Here is a 20,769-nt window from a genome sequence, read left to right as displayed (position 1 = left end):
AGGGACCTGGAAGTGCTCTGGTGACTTAAGTTAACACAGCATTGGGCCAAGGGTTACATACCTGGGTTTGCATTGTGGTTCCATTACTTACTAGCTTTGTGACCTTGAGAAAAGTACTTACTAATTAGCAACTTAGGCATTATTAGCCCTAGTTATGGGTGAGAAAACTGAGGCTCAGAGAGAGAGGCCTCCCAGTGCTCACAGCTTGGCGGTCTGACTCCAGAGGCTCTCACCCTGCACTGGCTCACCCTGCGGGCCACGTCCCAGGAAGCAAAGCTATCGAATCTGAGTGTGAGTGAGGGCCAGGGCAGCCCTTGCTTATTCTGATTTGTTTTCAAACAGAAAGGTTTGGGATAACTGACAGGAACTTTTAACTGTAAGCAAGACAACATACCACCTTACTCCTTCATCTAACATTTATGGTTAACATTCTAAATACCAGCACAAAGAGGAACTCAGCGTTCTAGAGTATTTTTCCAACTGGTGTGATTCTTGAGTGAATTCTTTATTTGTTGTTCCTTCTTTTTCTCTTTTTTTTCCCCCCGCAGAAACTGCTCAAACCTTTTACATTTGGTTTCTAGTAAACGAGGATGTGAGTCAAAGCCATGCAGTTTCCAGGAGGGAATGCCTTCCTTATAAGCATTGTGGGGCTGGGGGACTGGAATGTGGAGCCCCACAATCCTCTGCTGTCCTTTGTACAAGTCACTTCAGCCCTTGGGCCTCAGTCTACTAATCCATAAAGTCAGGGTATCATACTAAATGACTTCTGAGATCTGTAATATTGCAATTGGAACAAAAAGGTCTCGGGAGGGATTCGGTTGAAACAGACTGTTTCTCAGAATATTGCTCACTCGATGTTTTCATTCACCTGAAATGATGCAGGCTTGCTGCAAGGTTGGAGAACACCCATTACTGGTAGGCATGCTACCTGGGAGTGGCTTGACCCGCACCATGGGACACAGGTGGTGCCATCAGAGTTCTAGGAGGCTTTTTTGGCTGCGTGGGTCTGTCTGGACAGGCGTTACCTAATTTGGGAGAAATATGGCGTCCTCTTCCCTGCAAAGTATGCTAGAGGCTTGTGCAAGCCATTCCCAAATTCTAGGTGCTACTGAATTGGGAAAGGAATTCAATCTTGGGGTAGACAGTTGGTGGGAGGTCAGGGTAGTGAGCAATTACACAATAAGTCTCCTCCAAAGATGACCAAAACTTTCATCAGAGGACTCTGCAGCTCTGCAGCTACATCTAGAGGAGCGGAAATGAGGTGAAGCCAATGATGATGGTGATGATAAGCTGTAAGGGGAGGCGATGTTATTCTTAAATAGATGGGGAACCCAATCAGGTGTGTGTAGGGCACTGGTGGGAGTGGGGTGGATAGGGGGAGGTGTGGAGATCAGGCTGTCCAGTACACCATATGTTAAAGACCACCAGGGAGCCCCGTTACATTCAGCCTGCTGGCTTTGACAGAGCAATGCAGAAATTGATCAGAGGTAGCCTTTTCACATGACTTAAACTTGTGCAAATTATTCCCTATAACAATGATGTAATATCATCTAATCTACCTAAACTTTCTTATTAATACACAGTCACTCTCCCTCCCTCCAAATTATTTTTTTGGGGGCAGAGGTAAAAGACCCGCATGGCTTAGTGTAGATGGATGCCTCCGATGGCCCCCTGGTCACTGTGTAGGTGTGGATGCTCTCCCCCAGGCCATGCCTCAGCTGCTGCTGTGTCTTGGATCGAGTGTGAGTCTCAGGGGCGTGAAGTCTAGAGCCTCCACTATCAAGCACATACCTCTGTGGTGGGGGCAGGTGCCAGCAAGCTGTGCCCTGGGACCCTTATCCTCCATCACAGGGAACACCCCTTGTGTGGGAGGTTTTTCTAAGGGTGTTGCCTTTCACACCGTTGCTATGATTGGCTGTATGCAAATCATGATGCCAATCCCACCTGTGATAAGTGTGCATGCTAGCTCTGTTCCCCCACCCACCTGCCTATGTAGGTTTATGGACATGAAATGTGTCAACCTGAACATGTTGATGCCGATAAATTGTGAAGGCCTCTCATCAGACAGCAATCATGTATTGGTCCTGATCATCTGGCTATGTCCCGAAGGTCATAATTCATATTCTGTGACACTAGTGAGCAGGACAGAGAGTTACTATTTCTTCAGCTCCAGCTGTGTATCTGATAGAGCTTCACACACACAACCTCACGTAACACTCATCAACTTTATGAGGCAGATAATACTACCCTTATTTTTATACATCATAGACTGAGGTTCAAAGAGGTGGAAGAATTAGCCTGAGGTCATTTAACTAATCTGAGACTTGAGTCCAGATCCACTCTCCCTCCACCCATGGCCCCTGCCCCAACCACCAGGCACTCTGCACACGCACTCCCATCCTAACGCCACCCTATCCACCACCACATCCAACTTGCTGAACCACAGTTGTGGGCACATTAACTGAATTCTATCCAGAAAAGGCAGGTTGAAAAGAAAAAAAAAGGAGGCAGGGAAGGGAAGAGTCTCTTAGTCAATAAGAAAGTATGTTCATCAGTCGGTACAAGACAGAAAAAAAAGTTTAAAAAAGCGGCAGCTTGCTCATCGTTTCCATACAGTTTTATTTGCAATTTGTTGGAACCACGGAGAACAATCGGCAGGTACACATGTTGTTTCTGGGAACAGCATTCAACTCCAGATGCTTTTTCCGCTAAGGAGCAGAGCCACAGGCAGCCCTCACACCCAATGCTGTGCTGCGCGGAGGGCTGTGCTGAAGGTTCTCAAGGCCCGGTGAGTCCCCCTCACGGCCAGAAGGAGCGACCCGGCTTCGGCTTTGTGGCCGGCTTCTTGCAGGTGTCTGCCCAGCTCCTCTGCATCCCAGCGCCCTTGCTGGAGGCCGGCCAAGAGGTGGTCAACGATACGCGGATAGAAGGGAGTGGAGACACACTTCACCAGCAGCTTAGCATCCAGGAGCAGGGAAAGGAGTTCCTGGTCACAATTGGAATCATTCACCTTCAAGAAATAAGACAGGCACAGCGTGAGGGGGTGTCTGCTTTGTCCGCCTCCCCGTTGGATCCCTCGCTCTCCCCTGGGCTGCCTTCATCATCATTCATGCCCTGGCCTGGGTTTAAAAGCATATGCGGGTCATGAGCACCTCTGAGGTAGGTCACAGACTGGGATGACAGACGGGGCTCCTCTTAATATGAGAAGACACAAGAGCCCCACTGCAATCATCGCCACAGCTTCCAGATACTGGGCACCAGAAACTGTACTCAACACTGTACCAGCATTTCTCCACCGAGGCCTTCTCACTCAACCCCGTGACTGGCACTTTTACCTCCCAATTGACAGATAAGGAAACTGAGGTGTAGGAATTTTGCTTAACATTGTAGCCAGTGTTGTAGAGCCAGATTGTAAATTTGGGTCAGTCTTGACATCAAAGTGTGCTCTTAACAACCACAGTTACTGTTTTATTTGTACTTTCACCGTGATCCACATTCTTTAACGCTGTATCTTTCTTGAATATAAATACACATGAAAACAGCTTTTTTTTAGAACAAGAAAACATTTTTTGTACTCCACTGAGAAAAGAATATGTCTTTCAAGCCCACTGATACAAGTAAGATAACCAACAGTGGGGTTTTAAGCTGTTCTTGCTTGAGCCTCTAGGAAGCTCAGTACTAACATTACTTTTTAAAAAATGGTTTCATTGGTTCTTTCAGTTTGCATATTCTCTTTCTCCCTGGTCTTATCTTCTAAATATATGTATTATTTTCAATATTTTTGTAAAGAATCAAGTCCACACTGATCACATCAAAATTTGGAGCTTCTCACTTACATTGGGGTATCATAAAACAGATTCTTGACAGGCTTTTCTTAATGTTACCATGCATTTTTAGTAATTTGGGTTGCAGGACTCTCAGAAATAATGTCAAAGCCAATTAACTAACGTTTAGACCAACTATATTATGCAATTATATACAACATACTCTTCCTGCATGTTCTGTGACAAGGAAGAAAGGCTACTGAAGATGCGAAGGTCAACTGTGTCTACTGACTGCAAGAATTAATGCGAGAGAAGCACTGAGAATAAAATCCTGCCCGCTATCGGATACCGTGAATCTTTCCTACTACCCATAGGGGTCACTCCAAACCCAATGGAAACGTCACCTCCAATGCCATCTTCTTGCTGACATTTTCTTTAACTTTCTTGGCCAACACTTGGGAGTATGGTCAAGGATTCCTCCTTCTCCCATACTCCCAAGATACCTGAGATTTGCCTCTTCTTGCTGTATGATAAGTAATTTTATTTTATTTTATTTATTTTTTGAGATGGAGTTTTACTCGTTGCCCAGGGTAGAGTGCAGTGGTGCAATCTCGACTCACTGCAACCTCTGCCTCCCGGGTTCAAGCAGTTCTCCTGCCTCATGCTCCCAAGTAACTGGGATTACGGGTGCATGGCACCACGCCTCATTTTTTGTATTTATTAGAGACGGGGTTTCACCATGTTTGGTCAGGCTGGTCTCGAACACATGAGCTCAGGTGTCCACTCGCTTCAGCCTCCCAAAGTGCTGGGATTACAGGCGTGAGCCACCATGCCCGGTCTGTATGACAGTAATTTGTATGTCTGTCTCCCTTACCGACTAGGACATTCTTGAAGGCACAGAAGTTTTATCACTTTTCTATTTCAGCACCCCATTTCATTAACATTTGTTAAATGGTTGAGTGAACCTACATTATTAAACTGTCACATTTTTGTAAACTGCACAAGTACACGATAAAGACCCCATCTTTCAGAGACTGGTCAGGACTAGCCTCCAGAACAGAAGACCCTCTCGGCAAGCCCTCAGTGTCTTTTCTCCGGCCTCCCATTTCATGAACACTTGTACAGCCCACCTTTGACCCAAAACACTTAGGCTGAGCTCCATTTACCTTTGCTTTTGCTTTTAGGAGCTAGATGACAGAAAAAGCCACTGGTTCAAAGGACTCGCTTTTGTGCTGGAAGGGGCACGGAGCTTGGACTTCTCCTCGCTGGGGCTGCCTGTGATTCTGAATGCCTTCTTTCCATCCCACTTCTCTCCCTGTCTCTTCATGCCTAGCAAACAGGAGTCTCCATCCCACAGAGCTCCTGCCCTCAGCAGCACAGTGTCTATGTGCCAGAACCCTGAGAGGCCCCTGAAGTCTTCAGACATCCCTTCAAGACAGTTCTCGCCTCCTCTGACAGAGGCAGGCTCAGTGAGGCCAAGTGTCGTACAGTTGCTCCGTGGTGGAGTGGCCTAGAAGCCCGGGTCTCGGATTAGTTTACTTGTTGATTGTTTCCCTCCAGAACATGAGTTCCTATGGAGCAGAGATCTTGTCTCTTCTGTTCACCCCTGAACCCCAACGTCCAGAATGAGGTGGCCACATGCTAGGAGCTGAGCAAGATTTGTGGAATGAATACCCAAGTGAATGAATCACTCCACAGCGCACATTCTTTTAGTCTATGCGGCTGCCTCCACCCACGTGCACGCACATGCTAATGCGTGCACACACACAGGCCATCTGAGTTACTGTATGCGTTATCTTGGTTCATCCTTCAAAACAAAGAATTCCCCCGCCTAACCCTGCAGGAGAGAACAGAGTGTGTGCCAGGATGCTACAGGCACATGTTTGATAAGATGCACAGATAAAAGGCTCAGAATCCGAACACTGCAGGGCAATACTTTCTTTGTTGCCCTGAATACATTTTCCAGGCTGGGACACCTTTATTATTCTTTCAGTTTACTCACTAACCCTCCCTCTGGAAGCCTGACCGTCTCCTAGAGAGGGAGTGATGGATTCTTCCAGACTGAGGAAGAGACAGGGGTTCTGTTAACGCCTGCGGCCACTGCTGCTCTCATTCTCTTCGCAGTCTGTTTCTATCCAGTGCAACCAAATCCTTCCCGCGTTTCTGGCTGGATATACCCAGCTTTTTAGAAGCTGCTCGATCCTGGCATGGAGGGTAAGGGGTGGGGAAGGGCAGGGTAGGCTGTCTTCTCTCCAAAAGCCTGCTGCTTGCTGTCTTGGCTGAGAATGCCTAAGGTTAAAGACACGGCAATGAAACGCATGCTTCCCCTTGGCCCCGGCCCACTCAGAGGTTCCCTTAAGAAAGATAAGGGTCTGGGTTTGCTGACCTGCATTGAGCTTGGGCAGTGAGCAGGGAAACATTGGGAGGAATTTTGGGTTTGGCTTCTTATAAAACCGAGTACTGGAAACACAGAGTAGGTGACTTTATCTTATTTTCTTTCTCTGACATTCTACCTGGGCCTGGCTCTTTGCAAGAAATATAGAATGGCCACAGTATACTTCAAAATTGTCAGCTGCAAGGAAAATACCGCATAGGTAATTTTTCTGTGCGTATTTGGGAACAAAATAGAGAATGAAAGAAGGAAGAGAGAGATGGCCTTTGTAATGACCCACTCCAACAAGTACATTTTAAAGAAGAGTCTGAGGTTCAGAGAAGGAACAGGTCATAGACAGCCAAGATGTTCCTTTCCACATCCCAGTCCCCGTAGCAGGGCGCCAAGGCCAGCACAGCTGAGGGCCGGGTGTCCAGTCCCAAAGCACTCTCCAGCACTGTGACATTAGCGCCACACTGCTGATGTGCTAGGTTAATTTGTTAAGCCTCAAGTTGTCTTTATTTTTTCTTGTTTTTGACTAAAATTCGTCCTAACATACTAAAACTTCAGTACTATCTGCCACAGAAGCTGGTACTCTCTGACCACGCATTATTTCTTCTAACCTACTTTTTATTTTTAAGATAAAAATAAAAAAGTGGAAATAGTTGGAAAAAACCATGCCACCTTCGTGCTGACATCTTGTTTAACTCTCTTGGCCAAGCTGATTTCACCTTCCTCCATACTCCCAAGACACCTGAGGTCTGGCTCTTCAGGCTGTATGACAGTAATTTGTATGTCGTCCATATTTCGGCCACCACAAGAGAATTATTTCACCCTCTTTTCATCTCCAGTAACTGTCCACGTGCATAGATTCTTTTTTTCCACAATTAATCGCATGATATTTGTATTCTACTTTTCTCATTATATGCTAAGAATTTTTAAATTGTTTTTCACATAGTTTTCAGTCTTAAAAATTTTAATGGCTGCAAAATAGTTGTTATAAGTTATTTAACTTTTCTAAGTATTTCAGCCATTTTAAATTGTTTGATATTACTGAAACACTACCATGAATGTTTTTATGCACATACTTTCTTCTTCATTGAAATCATCTGCATAGGACAAGTTACCAGGTGAGGTATTACTGGCATGTTACAGGCTGAACTGTGTCCCCGCACAAATTCATATGTCGAAGGCCTTACCCCCAGTACCTCACAATGTGACTTTATTTACAGTTAGGGACTTTAATGAGGCAATGAAGGTAAAATGAGATCATTAGGATGGACTCTGATATAACTGGTGTCCTTACAAGAAGAGAAAACAGGACACACACATGAAACGAGGGTGAGTCATGTGAGGACAGTGAGAAGGCAGCCATCGACACACCAAGGAGAGAGGCCTGGGAAGAAACCAACCTTACACCTTGACATCAGACTTCTGGTCTCCAAAACTGTAGGAAAATAAATTTCTCTTGTTTAAGTCACTTAGTCTGTGGTACTTTGTTAGGTAAATTAATTCATCAGGCAAATTAATACATCAGGCAACGTATCTGAAACATTTTTTTGGTTCTAAATATGAATGTAAGCACAACCACATAGTGATGTCAACTGTGCCACCTTACAGCGGTGACATCAGTGTGGGAATGTCTCAGTGTCACATCATGAACTTCTCAGCTTCAGGTGTCAACATTTAGAAAAGAAAAAATCATTTGCTAATTTAGGAGATATGTAATGGTACCTCAAGGTTGCTTCCATTTGAATTTGTTTATTTGCAAGAATGGCTTTTTCCATAAATTTCCTATCATTTTTATTTTTTGTTGTGGGAAGAATCAATCATTCACTCATTTAGGAGAGTTATAACAGCTTTCCACTCTTTCACATGTGAAGTATTCTCCGTATATCTGAAATCTTAATCCTGATTTTCGTTATCATGAACATTCTAACCTATTGTTTACAATTCTGTTTCAGTTGTTTTTTGTTGTATAGAAGTTTTACACTTTTATATTGTCAGGATCTACTCCTTTATTCTATTGCTTTAAAACTCAGAAGTTACAATTCCTCAAAGGAACTGATACGTTCTTTTTATATTTTCTGACTTTTAACAATATTTGACTTTTAAATTGATCAGAAATTGACTTTGGCATATGGTCTGTGGAAAAATCACACAGCCCGGCCAGCGGGTTGACTGGTGCTTACGGGGCATGAGGAAGAAAATATATTCTGTCATTTTTGGATGCGGTTTGGATGTGAGAAATAAATATGAGACAAGTCCAGAGGATTAGTTGACTTAATTCCCCTGATCAAATAACTCCGAATTACAGCGCGAGAGTTTGGTGCTATGAAAAGAAGACAGGCTTTTGGGTTAGAGACAAATTTCCAGTCCTGGTTCTGTCACTAAACAACTATGTGACCTTGGTAAGGACGATCTCTCTGAGCTCCAGTTTCTACATCAGAAATACAGACTGTCTGTAAGGGCTGGGAATAATACAAGCTTTTAAGTGCCCAGCACAATGCCAAGTGCAGAGTCCAGGTTCAGTAAACAGCTGATGTTAATATAGCCAAACAAATCATGAAAAAAGGATTTTCTAGAAAGGGAAGGGCTTATATATATCAGAAGATGAGTAAAATGCTTGCTATCTCAGTCAGAGATTATTTTTGTGTGTCAGCAATTAATTTTTGAGAATAAATGATACTTTACAGATCTTGGGAAAGAAATCTATTAAAGCACAAAGCACTGCTGTCTTCCAAGCCATTAAAATGTTATCTGCTTAATTCCTCTTTCAACAATAGGTAATGAACCTTCTCTGATTTAAAATCTTTGATTTTATGGATCTATATCAAGCTAAGAGTAATTACAACAATGAGGAAAGCTGAAATTCCAGAAGCAAAATGTATGCAGGCCCTCGTTTCATTTACTTTAAAGAAGATTATTTAATATTATTTCACTGTTTACTTTAGGGAACCATGTTTGTCTTGTTCTCATATATACTATTACTAATAAAAGTTATTGAAAATATCAACCACAAGGGTAGAAAAATAAAAGGACAACATAAGTATATACTTGGGAAAAATGCCTACAGATAATTTTTGTGTTCTGTATTTACTTGAATATGATGTGCAGTTTCCATTTTCTCAGCATACTGTCAGTTTCAATCCTGGCATGGCACTTAATGGAATACTGCTTCTGAAACCAAAACTACGACAAATCACCTGCTCACGATCTAACAACGAGATGGAGAAAATCTTTGAAAATCCAGGCTTGATCACCTCTGTGACCAAACTGAAACGCTGGATTTGAGGGCCCTGATCTGGCTAGTTCCACACGTTGTACCTACCTCCTTGCTACCTTGGTTAATTCCTTGTGTTATTATTTCACATGTCAATCTCTCCATGAGATAATTCATTTAAGCACAGGGATAACAATATTTTACCTCATCTTTACAAACATCTTACCTATTCCTCACTTTATACGCAGTGCCAGGCTGTGCACAATGGGTGCTTGATATGTCTGTTTATACCAAGTAAATTAACCAACCACTAGTGCTGTTTAGGAATCTCAGGCTGATCTAGAGGGTGAGCTGCCTATCGCTGGACGCATCCAGCTGAGACCTCTGGGAGATGCTGCTGCAGAGCTTCCTTTATCAAGGAGACCCAGCACAGGCTAAGGATGACTGACAGGAGGTGTAGGTCAGATCTCTGTATGTTCAGGTTAAAATGATAGTTAGAAATAAGTAGACATACCCACAATTTTGAGAAAAGAGCCTGGCACTCAAACAGCCCAAAGAAGAGTGATTGTCAAAGAGGCCAGTTTACCACCAACTGGTGTCTGGAAGAGCAAAGGCTAGTTCTTGCTCGATTCCTTGAATCGTTTGGCTCACTTCAGCTTAACTTGGTTTGGATACACTTAGAAGAAAACCAACTGACATTAGTGTTAATTTCAGTTAATCTTCAGTTAATACCGAAGATGGACTCTGCAGACATCAAACGAGGTTGTTAGGACCCCAACCCAATGTGCCTGCTATCATGTCATGCTGAGGCAAGAGGGCAAGTGTGTGAACCTGGGCTGGGCAAGGAGAAGGCAATACTGAGGGGGCACTCCAGGGTGGAAGAGACCCTCGCCAGGGAGGTCCTGGCTGGAAACCTGGATAGAGTTAAACGGGAACAAAGACAGAAAGGTTTCCTGGTTTTGTATAAATATGTCGATTCACATATGCTTTTCTGAAAATCTTTATGGTTCTCCCCCCAGCCTGGACACTGGACACTGTAAAATAATGCTAGAAGCTTCTGGTGCCTTCATGGCTAGGTTACAGGGGATAGGAATCACATTTATCAAATATGTGAAGGGCTGTCACTGGAAGAAGGACCTTAGTAATCTGAGAAAATCCCCAGGGCAGGACTAAGGTCAATGTGATCAAGATAAAGGGGTACAGGTTTCATTTAGGAGGTGCTCTCATGTCATAATCTCACCCAAAATGGCACATAGCCCCCTGCAGTGTTCAGCTGGAGCCTGGGAGAGTGAGTGCGCTTAAAAAGGAAGCATAGCTAGGCAAGTTGTTGGGCTAGGTCTGCTCTAGTCTTTTGCAGAGCTAATATTATATGCCTCAAGATGCTTTCAACAACTTCATTCCTCTGTAGAAATAATCCTTTTCCAGTGTAATAAAGCCTTCCTACTTATGTTAAAAGCAGAAGCATGGTAGAGTATAGACTTGGAATGTTAGGTCTGGGGTTTACATTTCAGCTTTGGCTGCTTACTAGCTCTGTGACCCCTGACCCGTTTTCATCTGTGAAACCAAAATAATAACATCTTCTCATACGATCATTAGGATAAAGAGACAATGTGCCTATTATAGCACTTGGCAAAGAGGTGGGATTTGAAAGATGGTAATTATTGGCATCAAGGAGAAGCCCTTAATTAGGTGCTAGAGGTCCTAAACGCTTCTTTTATAACCCCATGCATTACTATTTTAACAGACAGCAGAGTCCAGGACAATCCCTGGGAAGAGGGGTCGCATAGAGGCATTGAGCAGTACCAAAGAGGAGGAAGCAATGAAGAGCAGGAGCTGTTGTAAATAGGGAATTACAAAATGGGAATTTTCAGTATACAAAAAAACCCTTATAAATACATATCTGCATATTTTAATGAAATAGGTCAAGATGCTTCCATCCAAACAGAAAATATTCCAGAGATGCAAGTCAAACACATCAGCAGTGCTGCCCTTCTTAGAGAGAATAAGGTTTTGAAAGTGAGCTCTCAATCTCACTGGGAGTGATGGAGAAGGTAATCCAGAAGTTACACCGTGCAGGGTTTTAATTGTTCATCATCAATACAATGCCAAGGAAGGACTTCCCATTTCTGGCCCAGGAAAGAGGCTGTTGGCCATTTATAAAAGGTTACATGCACCAGAGGTCTGCAATTTCGGAAAAGCTTAGAGAAAGAAATGAGTACTACTACTAGAGGAAAAGTCAGTACAGTCTCTGGCATCAGCGCTTAAGCGTCATCCTTTTAACTGTAAACACCTATAAAGCTGTCAGTATCTTGTAATGAATAGCAAAATAATACATGCTATCAGCAAACAAATGGGGGTGTTTTTCCACTCGGATCTGCACACCGTGCAGGAGAGACTGCTATCAGCGGAGCGCCTCTGCCAGATGTTTCCCCTTTAATGTCAATAGGAACTACTGTCAACAACCAATAAGGGGAAAACTAAAGTTATTGATGAACTCAAGCACCCTGCTAATGGACACGGTGAATAGCAAAATAAAAGCAACCAAAAGAAAGCCAAAGTTTTCTATTTTTCATTGCAATACCAAGGATGACTTAAAAACCGCTGGACATGTGTCCTGCCAAAATGCCCATTGAAACTCCTCCCTTAGAAAAGTGTAACGTAACCCTTCAATGGTGTTGGAAAAGCAATGATGAATGGTAGTGATTTCACATTTTATCTATGTAGCATTTTACAATGATACAATTATAGAGAACAGATTAGCAGTAGACAGGGGTTGTTCAGGAGGTGGGGAGGAAGAAGGTGGACAGTATGAGAGATCCTTGTGTCTCGTACCTTGACTGCAGTTAGTGGTCATACGAAGTTACAGGTGACAATGTCACATGGAGACACACACACACACACACTCGGGAGTGTCTGCAAAACTCATAAAATCTATATAGTGTCAACAGATTGAATCAATGTCAGCAACTGGGTCATAATATTACAGGTGAGTATCCTTTCCAAAAAGCTTGAGATCAGAAGTGTCAGTTTTTTTTCAGATTTTGAAATATTTGCATTATACTTACGTGTTGAGTATTCCTAATCTGAAAATCTGAAGTCTGGAATCTGAAACATTTTAATGCGCATTTCCTTTGAACGTCATGTTGGTGTTCAAAAGTGTTGAATTTGGGGCCATTTTGGATTTCTGGATTAGAGGTGTTCAACCTGTATACTCTAGTTATGAAAGATGTCACCATTGGGGGAAACTGGGTGAAGAATGCCAGAGGCCTTGCTATATTATTTCTCACAACTGAGCGTGAATTTCAAATTATCTCAAAAAGTTAAAAAATGTTTTTTAAATGGAAACTCTGTCAAACCTTAGTTCTCTAGGGACTGCAAAAGGTCCAAACACACTTAGCATTTTGTGGGACACATTTTTAGGGCACAGATGGGCTAGCCTAATGCGAGCATTCAGCTTAGTGCAGAGAAGTTATGGTTCAGTCTCATTACTGAATTTCTAAAAGGAAGGATCTGAATGGTAGGCAAGTGACTCATCTTAGCAATTTATACCTGTGGCTTTGATTCCTGGATCTGAAAGGCACAGACGTTTCGTGTGCTATCATCACAACCACAGGCAAACTACTCACAGTCTGCAGAGCAGTTTCAAAACCACAGGCTTAGCACCATGCAGCACATCTAATGTGCAGATCAAAGTGTTACGGAAGTAAATCAGTGCCATATTAAAGGGGCTGGGGCACTGCAGTGTTACCATTTAGTTTCTTATTTTGATAGTTACTGTGTAGGTATGTGGGAGGAAGTGCTGTTGTGTGGGTAGTAAGATTAGTTAGCAGTTAGGGGCCGCCTGTGCTAGCTGCAGTTCTGACAGAAGCATTTGAGATAAAGAATCTTTAAAATGAAAACTAATACACTCTGCCCATGGGATCCAGGACTACATCAAGAGAGCTCCACGTATGATGAATATGCAAAGGCAATGTATAATACATCACTGTTTTATTCTCAAAGAGGCCCATGGCAAATTTTTGTGAGAATGCCTAACACAGTGTACGAGGGTGGGGAGGGAAAAAAATGCACTGAGAATATGTAGAAGTTTTTTCTCTTCTTCCTAATTTCTTGAATTTATAAGAAAAAACTGGCTAAGAGAAAAAACTCATTATAATTCTGTTTCATATAAATTCTCAAAGTTATGCAACTTTCATTTTAGCATAGATAGGTGGGAGGGCTACTGAAAGACAAGTCCTCTTGATTCCCTACTTCAGTCAAGGTCCCAAAGAGGCCTCTGTTCTGATTAATTATTGGTGATAAGGTAGGGTATTCACAAAACCCTTACGGGAGCTTTTACATTATTTTAAAAACATATCTAAATGAATAAAGGCATTTGATTTTCTCATTTTATTCATAATGATTATTTCCAAATACAATTATATTCTGCTTTCTGTAACTATTTATATAATTTTCTGTATCCTTTGTCATTAAGAAAACTTTGTATCAGTGATGTCTTTTCATCAACCTCTTCACTGTCTTGAGTAGCAAGCATATATCTCTGCTCTAGATTCGCCTTCCTTCTCTGGTCCCTAGAAGATATCCTGACACATTTTTGTTTGTCACATTTTGTTACATACATATATATGTATATATACAACGTAAAATTACATATGTGTGTACATATGTATATGTGTATAGTGTAGATACTCAGACACACACACACTTCAAATGAAAGAATGATCTCCACACAAAAGGGCTTCAGTAAGGATCATACAACATGAGTTCATTAAAACACAACCCTAAGCTATCTAATCCTAAAGTGAAAAATTTTAAATGAGAAGAGAAAGTTTCCTCCTAATCATAATAACAAGGCAACAGGACTTGAGGGAGAAATCTCAACCTGATGCCAGTACATTACGCTTCAAGACAAGAAGGTTGCCAAAGGAAATCAGAGTTTGAGATTTCAGATGGTGCCAGTATACACCACTTATAACCACTGTCTTACCTTTAATTAGTGGATAACCTAACACACACATCCACAGATGGAAAACCTGTGCAATGATGGGAGTTCCCTAGACCCAAATTTTAAGTAGCTAGAGGACTGCTAGTTCATGGCTGCTTTGATCTTTTTAAGGAGACTATCATCCTGCTTCTCTAGAAAACTGTCTTCTTATTTGGATTTGTATTCTGGGGACCAAAACACTGTATCTGGTTCATGGGAAGAGCTTAGTAAATGTTTGTAAAATAACCATACACTGCTGGGACAAAACTGGAACAGCTATTGTGGTCAGAGAAGACTGTAGATATAGTAGTCTTCAATTAACCATGGTGTTATTTATGAGAATGAAAGTGCTAATTCATTCCTTTGAAACATTAACAAAAAGAAAAAAGAAAGTAAATTCGACTGGGCATACCGTAGTGACTGCCGTGATTTGCTCCAGTGCCATCTCGCGCAGATGCTCATCTCGGCTCTCGAGGAGAAGTTTCAGAGATGGAAGCAGGAGGGACTGGTTGAGCAGCAGCAGACAAAGCTCCTTCACAGCCTGAAACCACAGAGCAGGGGTGAGCAAGAACTCCAGGACGCACTTCTCACCAGCGCGGTTCTGGCTAGATCATTCCACCCCTTTTTCTATAGTAGCCCGTGTGTGTGTGTGTGTGTGTGTTTGTGTGTGTGTTTAAAGCCTCACATGGGACCACACTGAATATACTGAATATGGGAGTTGGCACCCACTTCACTTGGTTCACAGTAAACTGTGTACAGATTTCCAAGCTATCAGATATTCATCTACGATACTGCTTTTTAATGGCTTTGTAATACTCATTGTATAGATACAGTGGTATAATTTATTTTCCTAAACTCTCATAGCCCTAGTTTCCTCATAAGTAAAATGTATGTATTTATAGCTCCTTTGCAGGTTTTGTGGTGTGTGTGTGTGTGTGTGTGTGTGTGTGTGAGAGAGAGAGAGAGAGTTTGTGTTGATGAATACAGCATACAATGCTCAGCATATAGTGGGGGCTTAATAATAATAAAAAGAATTATCAATTGTTAATCTTGTTAACAACCTCTAGTTTTCATTCACTGAAACGAAGGAAATCAGCAAATAAAATATTTTAAAATGTGTCTATCATTTTAATGTCAAAATGAATTGACTCCTTAATATATTTAAGACAGTCTATCTTCATGAAAACTGTGTTGCAGAAAAATGAAAATGTGTTTGGATCTCCACAGGCAGATCTGAATTTTATTCTCAGCCCTTTATTTTACTAACTGAACCTGTGGTCACACAGCAGGCTTTCATATAAGATAGCAAATGATAATCCTTTACAACAAAAGCATAAAGCAATAAGAACAAGATTTGCAAACTGTTTTGCCCTGCTGAGCTGTGTTGCCATTTGGGTCCTGACTTCAGCTGTAACACAAAGAAGAGAACACTTTGGACCAAAAACCAGACAATGAGTGACTCCACTACACTAAAGCAACGGTTGCTCTAAAGAACTGACAATTATTGGCATTCACGGGATTGATTTTTCTCTTGTGCCATTCAGACAGCAGATCAGAGAAGAAAAACTCAAATTTACTATATTTTCAAAGTTGCTTTACATTATTATAGAGCATCAATAAAATAAGAATGGCACAAGTAAGCTCCCATTTAAAACTCAGGATCAAGTTCTCTTTGGAATTCTGCTCATTTTACTTTTAGTTTTCACCCAGCACGTCTCTTCTTGAAATCGGCAAGGCCCTCACATTTCAGAGTAGAAGGCTGTGCTACACAAACCTGTGTGGCAATGATCAATACCAGCAGGGAAGCGGTTTGTAAAACACATTCTTCACACATTGGGAATTCTAATTCAAAAAAGTATGGTGTGTGCCTTCAAGAACCCGTGACACAGAGCAGTCTCACCAAGCATCTGGGGCAAAGAAACAGACAGACTTTTCATCCGGGATGCCGGACCCTGCAGAAGATTATTTGGGAGCATGAAACAAGCCCCTGAGCATGGCACTCTGGCCTGGCTGGCCGCATCCTGGGGCCTCCTCCTCCTCCTCTCGGTCATGGCAGCACCCCCCACCCGTGCATTCCACACCAAGCGCTGTGCGGGGCCCCTTCTGACACAACCCACACATTCTGTATCTGCTCTGTTCAATACCGTAGCCACAAGGCAAAAGCTACATTTGAGTGCAACCGAGGAACTGCATTCTAAATTTTACTTAAAGGTTTTGATAAGCCACATGGGGCCAGTGGCTACCATGTTAGGCAGGGTGGCTGCTGGGCGCTGGACTCTCTCACACCTCCAGGTGTTTACACACAGGGTAACCTTTGCTCTTTCTCTGTCTGATTAACCATCTACTTGCTCTTTAAGTCTCAGTTTTAAAATGCACAGAAAAACTGTACTTCCTCTGCAAAAGCACCCTTGAATGTCCCAGGTTAGCACTCAATGTGCTAAATGTACTGTATAAATATTTCCCACCTTATCTCTTATCTTGTATTATGACAGTCATTCATTGGTCGACCTGCCTTGCTTGCAGGCAAGAATATTGCTCCTTCTCTGTATTCTAAACTTGCTTGGTACATGCCATACCTAAAACTTCTTGTATATAATTCCCTCTCTGAACAAACATTTGCTCACTCAGTAAGTTATCAGTGATGAGTAAACAAGTATTTCTCAATGACTTATGATATTTAGACATAGCATAACATTTGGCTGACCTTGGCTTTCATGACAAATTTTATGGAATAACCTGTGTGCCCCTCTGAGCAAGCATAATGGATAGATGGCATATAGCAAGGCAAGGACATCCAAGAATGGAGGAACCCACTTTAGGTGAGCCACTGACTACTTTTCATCTCTTAGCTACCAGTTATTGGCCAAATACTTACTCTATCTTTAAGTGCTAAATCCTCTACTATGTTTGTTCGCTATTTGCCCCGTGTTGCAAGAGAACGTTTATTAAGAGATTTACAAAGGGATTTGGGGAACTGCAAAAAAGGTCAAAGCAGCAGAGAAAAACCACAAAATACCTCATTTGATAGGCCTTTGCAGTTCAAACCTGTCAGACCATGAGGACAGAGAACAAGAGAGTCCTTGGATGGAGAGGATTAGGTGGGCCCAGGCTTAGAGCCAGGCCACAAACCCGGGTGTTTGTTCTCCCTGTGGACTATGGTTTATGAAGATGCACTGGGGCACTGTTCCCATGGCCTGACAGTCATGAGAGAAGCAGGACCAGTTCGCCAATATGCCTTCTGTCCTTACACAACTCTCCTACTGTCCCTGGAGTATCTAGCATCGAAAGGTCCTGCAGGGCCTGCAGCAGGAACTAGGGGCACAAGGTGTGCAGGGATTGGTGATGCAGAGACCGAGGGGCTTATCACAAGTCCCGGGCATTGCATGGGGGCTGCAAGGTAGCTTGCAGTCCTTGCCCTCCAGCAGGCCTAGAATGGGCTGAGCTCCCACTGCTGTTGCCTGGATGTCCAGAAGCCCCTGGCACTGCTGGTTCTGCAGCCCCAGGTTGATCACGATCTTGGCCAGCTGGGCCTCCACACTGGCCACCAGGCACTGTACCTGGGCTTTGGTTTTGTGTTCTCCAGAGCCTCTCAGGTTGTGCTGGGCCTGCTGCTCAATCTCCAGGGCACTAACCGTGCCTCTTGGACTGTAATCTCTACCGGCAAGGCAGCTGCTCTGAGCTGACCATCAAGTGTTTGTTACATACTTTGTTTTAATATGCATCATCTCATTTATTTCTCCTCAAATCCTTTGACAAAGGTGTGATCTCAGCCCTACTAATCAGATGGGGAAAGCAGAGGTAAAATGGTTAAATAACTTGAATGTTATGGCATAACTTGTCTGATTCTAAAAATCAAGCTCTTGACATTAGCAAAAGTGGCTCAACCCTGATAGAGAACAATCACATTGAGATTGAGAAGCTGGGAATTATTAAGGCTCTCTCACCAGCTGGGTGACTTAATCCCGTGCAACAGACTCAGAGCATCGGTGACTAACTCATGTTGTGTCTCAGCGAAATCATGGACCTTCAGGGTCAGTCACAAATAGCTGGACCTTGGAATTTTAAATCTATAAATTCCAACAAACTGCTTTATGCCAATTTCTTATTCTACCTATCCCTGACTCTTAAGAGTGCTTTATATACTGCCACGGATACAAGCTGATTAGAAGGACACAGAACTTTTGAGACTGTGGGACACAGGACCTGTGAGAAAGTCACTCATCCTGCTGGTAATATTTTCATCAGGAAAACCATCATGGCCCTAAGTAAGCAAGTCCCAGGAGCAACAGCAAGAGTCACGAAGGCATTCTAAGGAGTCATGAATTTTTTTAAAACTCTGTAAGTATGGTACCTCAGTGAAAAACGGGAAACGGAGATGAAGAAAAAGGTGAGTACTCTTAAGTACTCTGACATAAACAGTTGGGCACACGCGTTTCCTAAATCATGGAGTAGGACAACCAAAGGTATTGAATTTAGGAAAAGAAGTCCTAAGTAACAGAAAATTGTACCACCACAGTGACATAAAACATTGCAGAACTCTGAAATTAAACTCTTCAGCTTCCAAATGTAGTAAAATAAACTTAACAAGATACTGCCACTTTTTAATAGAAATGTTCCTTCCTCTGTAACACTTTTATTTTACATTTGAGCATATTTAGCCATCAGTAAAAACAGTACATACCATTTGCAAATAGCCTCTAATCACAGCAGCCTCAGGAAAAAAAAATCTATAAATGTGTCCAATTGAGAGACAGAAACTGAGTCAGCTTAAGGAAAATGAAGGAAAGTCACTGTGACAAGAGAACTCCTTGAATAATTATCTTTTGTTTCATCAAATTAAAGAGACATGATAATGACCTACTTTGCAATGGGGTTTAACCCAGTACCTCCTCTCTCATCCTGAGAGAATTACAAATTTATGAAAGGTAGTGAATTCTGTGCTATGGATGAAGCAGTACACATACAGCCTCAGCTCATTCTCCTTAGAGAATAGACAGAACTAGCATTTTCTCATCCAGCTTAACCTCTTCTTTCACAGACCAGAAAACAAAGATCCAGAGAGTTTGGTGCTTTTCTCACGTTCACATAGATGTGGCCCAGTCTGGAAGAGAAATAGTACAGCTTCAAGCATTACTAGAGCTCCTTCTGTTCTACTATGTATGATGTTCCCTGCCCTTAAGGTGCTCCCAGTCCTAATAAAGAACAGAGGCAGTAAATCCCTTCCCATGGTGTGTGTGAGGAGTACTCTAATAGATGTGTGCTTTAGGTGCTGTGCTATCTTTTCTGACCTCTTAAAAACACTTAGCAAACACCGACCACATGATTCTGAGATCAAAAGAGACCCCTGCAAATAAACTTAACGTATTACTCTATTTGTCAAAGTACCTCCCTCTGGCTGTAGACACTTATTAGGGAGTTGAATCATCACAGCTAAATCAGAACTTTTCATTTAACCAACAAGTCATTTGCCGACAGGAAACGGAAAGCACAGCTTCTTACACATTCATCAATAAAAATAACACACTTTTCTTCTATGTATGTAAAATGTAAATGGAGTGCTGACGAGAATATTACTGCTATGGACACAGATATGTCTAGGACCTATTCCCAGGCGGCTAAAAGATAATACACATCAAGTGGTCCCTATAGGCCTTTTGGCCCCAGGGACTGGTTTCGTGGGGGAAAATCATTCCATGGACTTGGGGAGGGGTTGGTTTGGGGATGATTCAAGCACATTATATTTATTGTGCACTTTATTTCTATTAGTATTACACTGTAATATCTAATGAAATAATTATACAACTCACCATAATGTAGAATCAGTGGGAACCCTGAGCTTGTTTTCCTGCAACTAGATGGTCCCATCAAGGGCTGATGGGAGACAGTGACGGATCATCATAAGGAATAAGGAGTGCACGACCCAGATCCCTCGCATGTGCGGTTCACAATACGGCTTGTGTTCCTATGAGAATCTTGTGCCACCACTGATATGACCAGAGGTGGAACTGAGATGGTAGTAAGTGATGGCAGCGGCTGTAAATACAGATGAAGCTTCACTCATCGCCAGCCACACTTCCTGCAGTGCGGTCTGGTACCTAAGAGGCCATGGACTGATACTGGTCCTCGGCCTGGGGTTTGGGGAAGGCTGACATACATAACTGTTACTGAGCCTTGATTAGCTAGCTGGTGAGATGATGTCAGGGTCAAGCATGCAGTGGCCATGTCATGGCCAACTTACATTCCTTGCCTTGCAAAAGTTATAGTAAAACCAAACCAATAAGGGTATTTTAAAGAACAAATAAACATCTTTAGACAATGACAGAGATCCTAACAACCTTATGTCTTAAACACTGATCATCTAGATGCTAAATTCCATAGGCCATTCTTGAAGGAAGTATTGAAAAGGGAAAACTGACAGTAACACTTA

The 20,769-nt window shown here is 42.5% G+C and overlaps 1 protein-coding gene across 2 annotated transcripts in view; it reads right to left on the bottom strand.

Annotated features, from left to right (window-relative positions):
- Positions 1-2,599: 2,599 nt before the first annotated feature.
- Positions 2,600-20,769, bottom strand: part of NBAS (neuroblastoma amplified sequence) — a 466,664-nt gene continuing 448,494 nt past the window's right edge. For both annotated transcript variants that reach the window (XR_001005077.1, XM_011971446.1), the window contains 2 exons: positions 14,755-14,883; positions 2,600-3,010 (listed from right to left, as the gene is read on the bottom strand). Coding sequence is in view for 1 of the 2 variants with exons in the window: in XM_011971446.1 (XP_011826836.1) it covers positions 2,735-3,010; positions 14,755-14,883 (405 nt within the window). In the remaining variant the exon portion in view is untranslated. The remainder of the gene's footprint in view (positions 3,011-14,754; positions 14,884-20,769) is intronic.

The sequence above is a fragment of the Mandrillus leucophaeus genome, unplaced genomic scaffold (genome assembly GCF_000951045.1).
Source record: "Mandrillus leucophaeus isolate KB7577 unplaced genomic scaffold, Mleu.le_1.0 Scaffold122, whole genome shotgun sequence".
Classification (NCBI taxonomy): Eukaryota; Metazoa; Chordata; class Mammalia; order Primates; family Cercopithecidae; genus Mandrillus; species Mandrillus leucophaeus.
The sequence above is the reverse complement of the archived record's forward strand: the minus strand, read 5'-3'. Positions and strand labels throughout refer to the sequence as shown.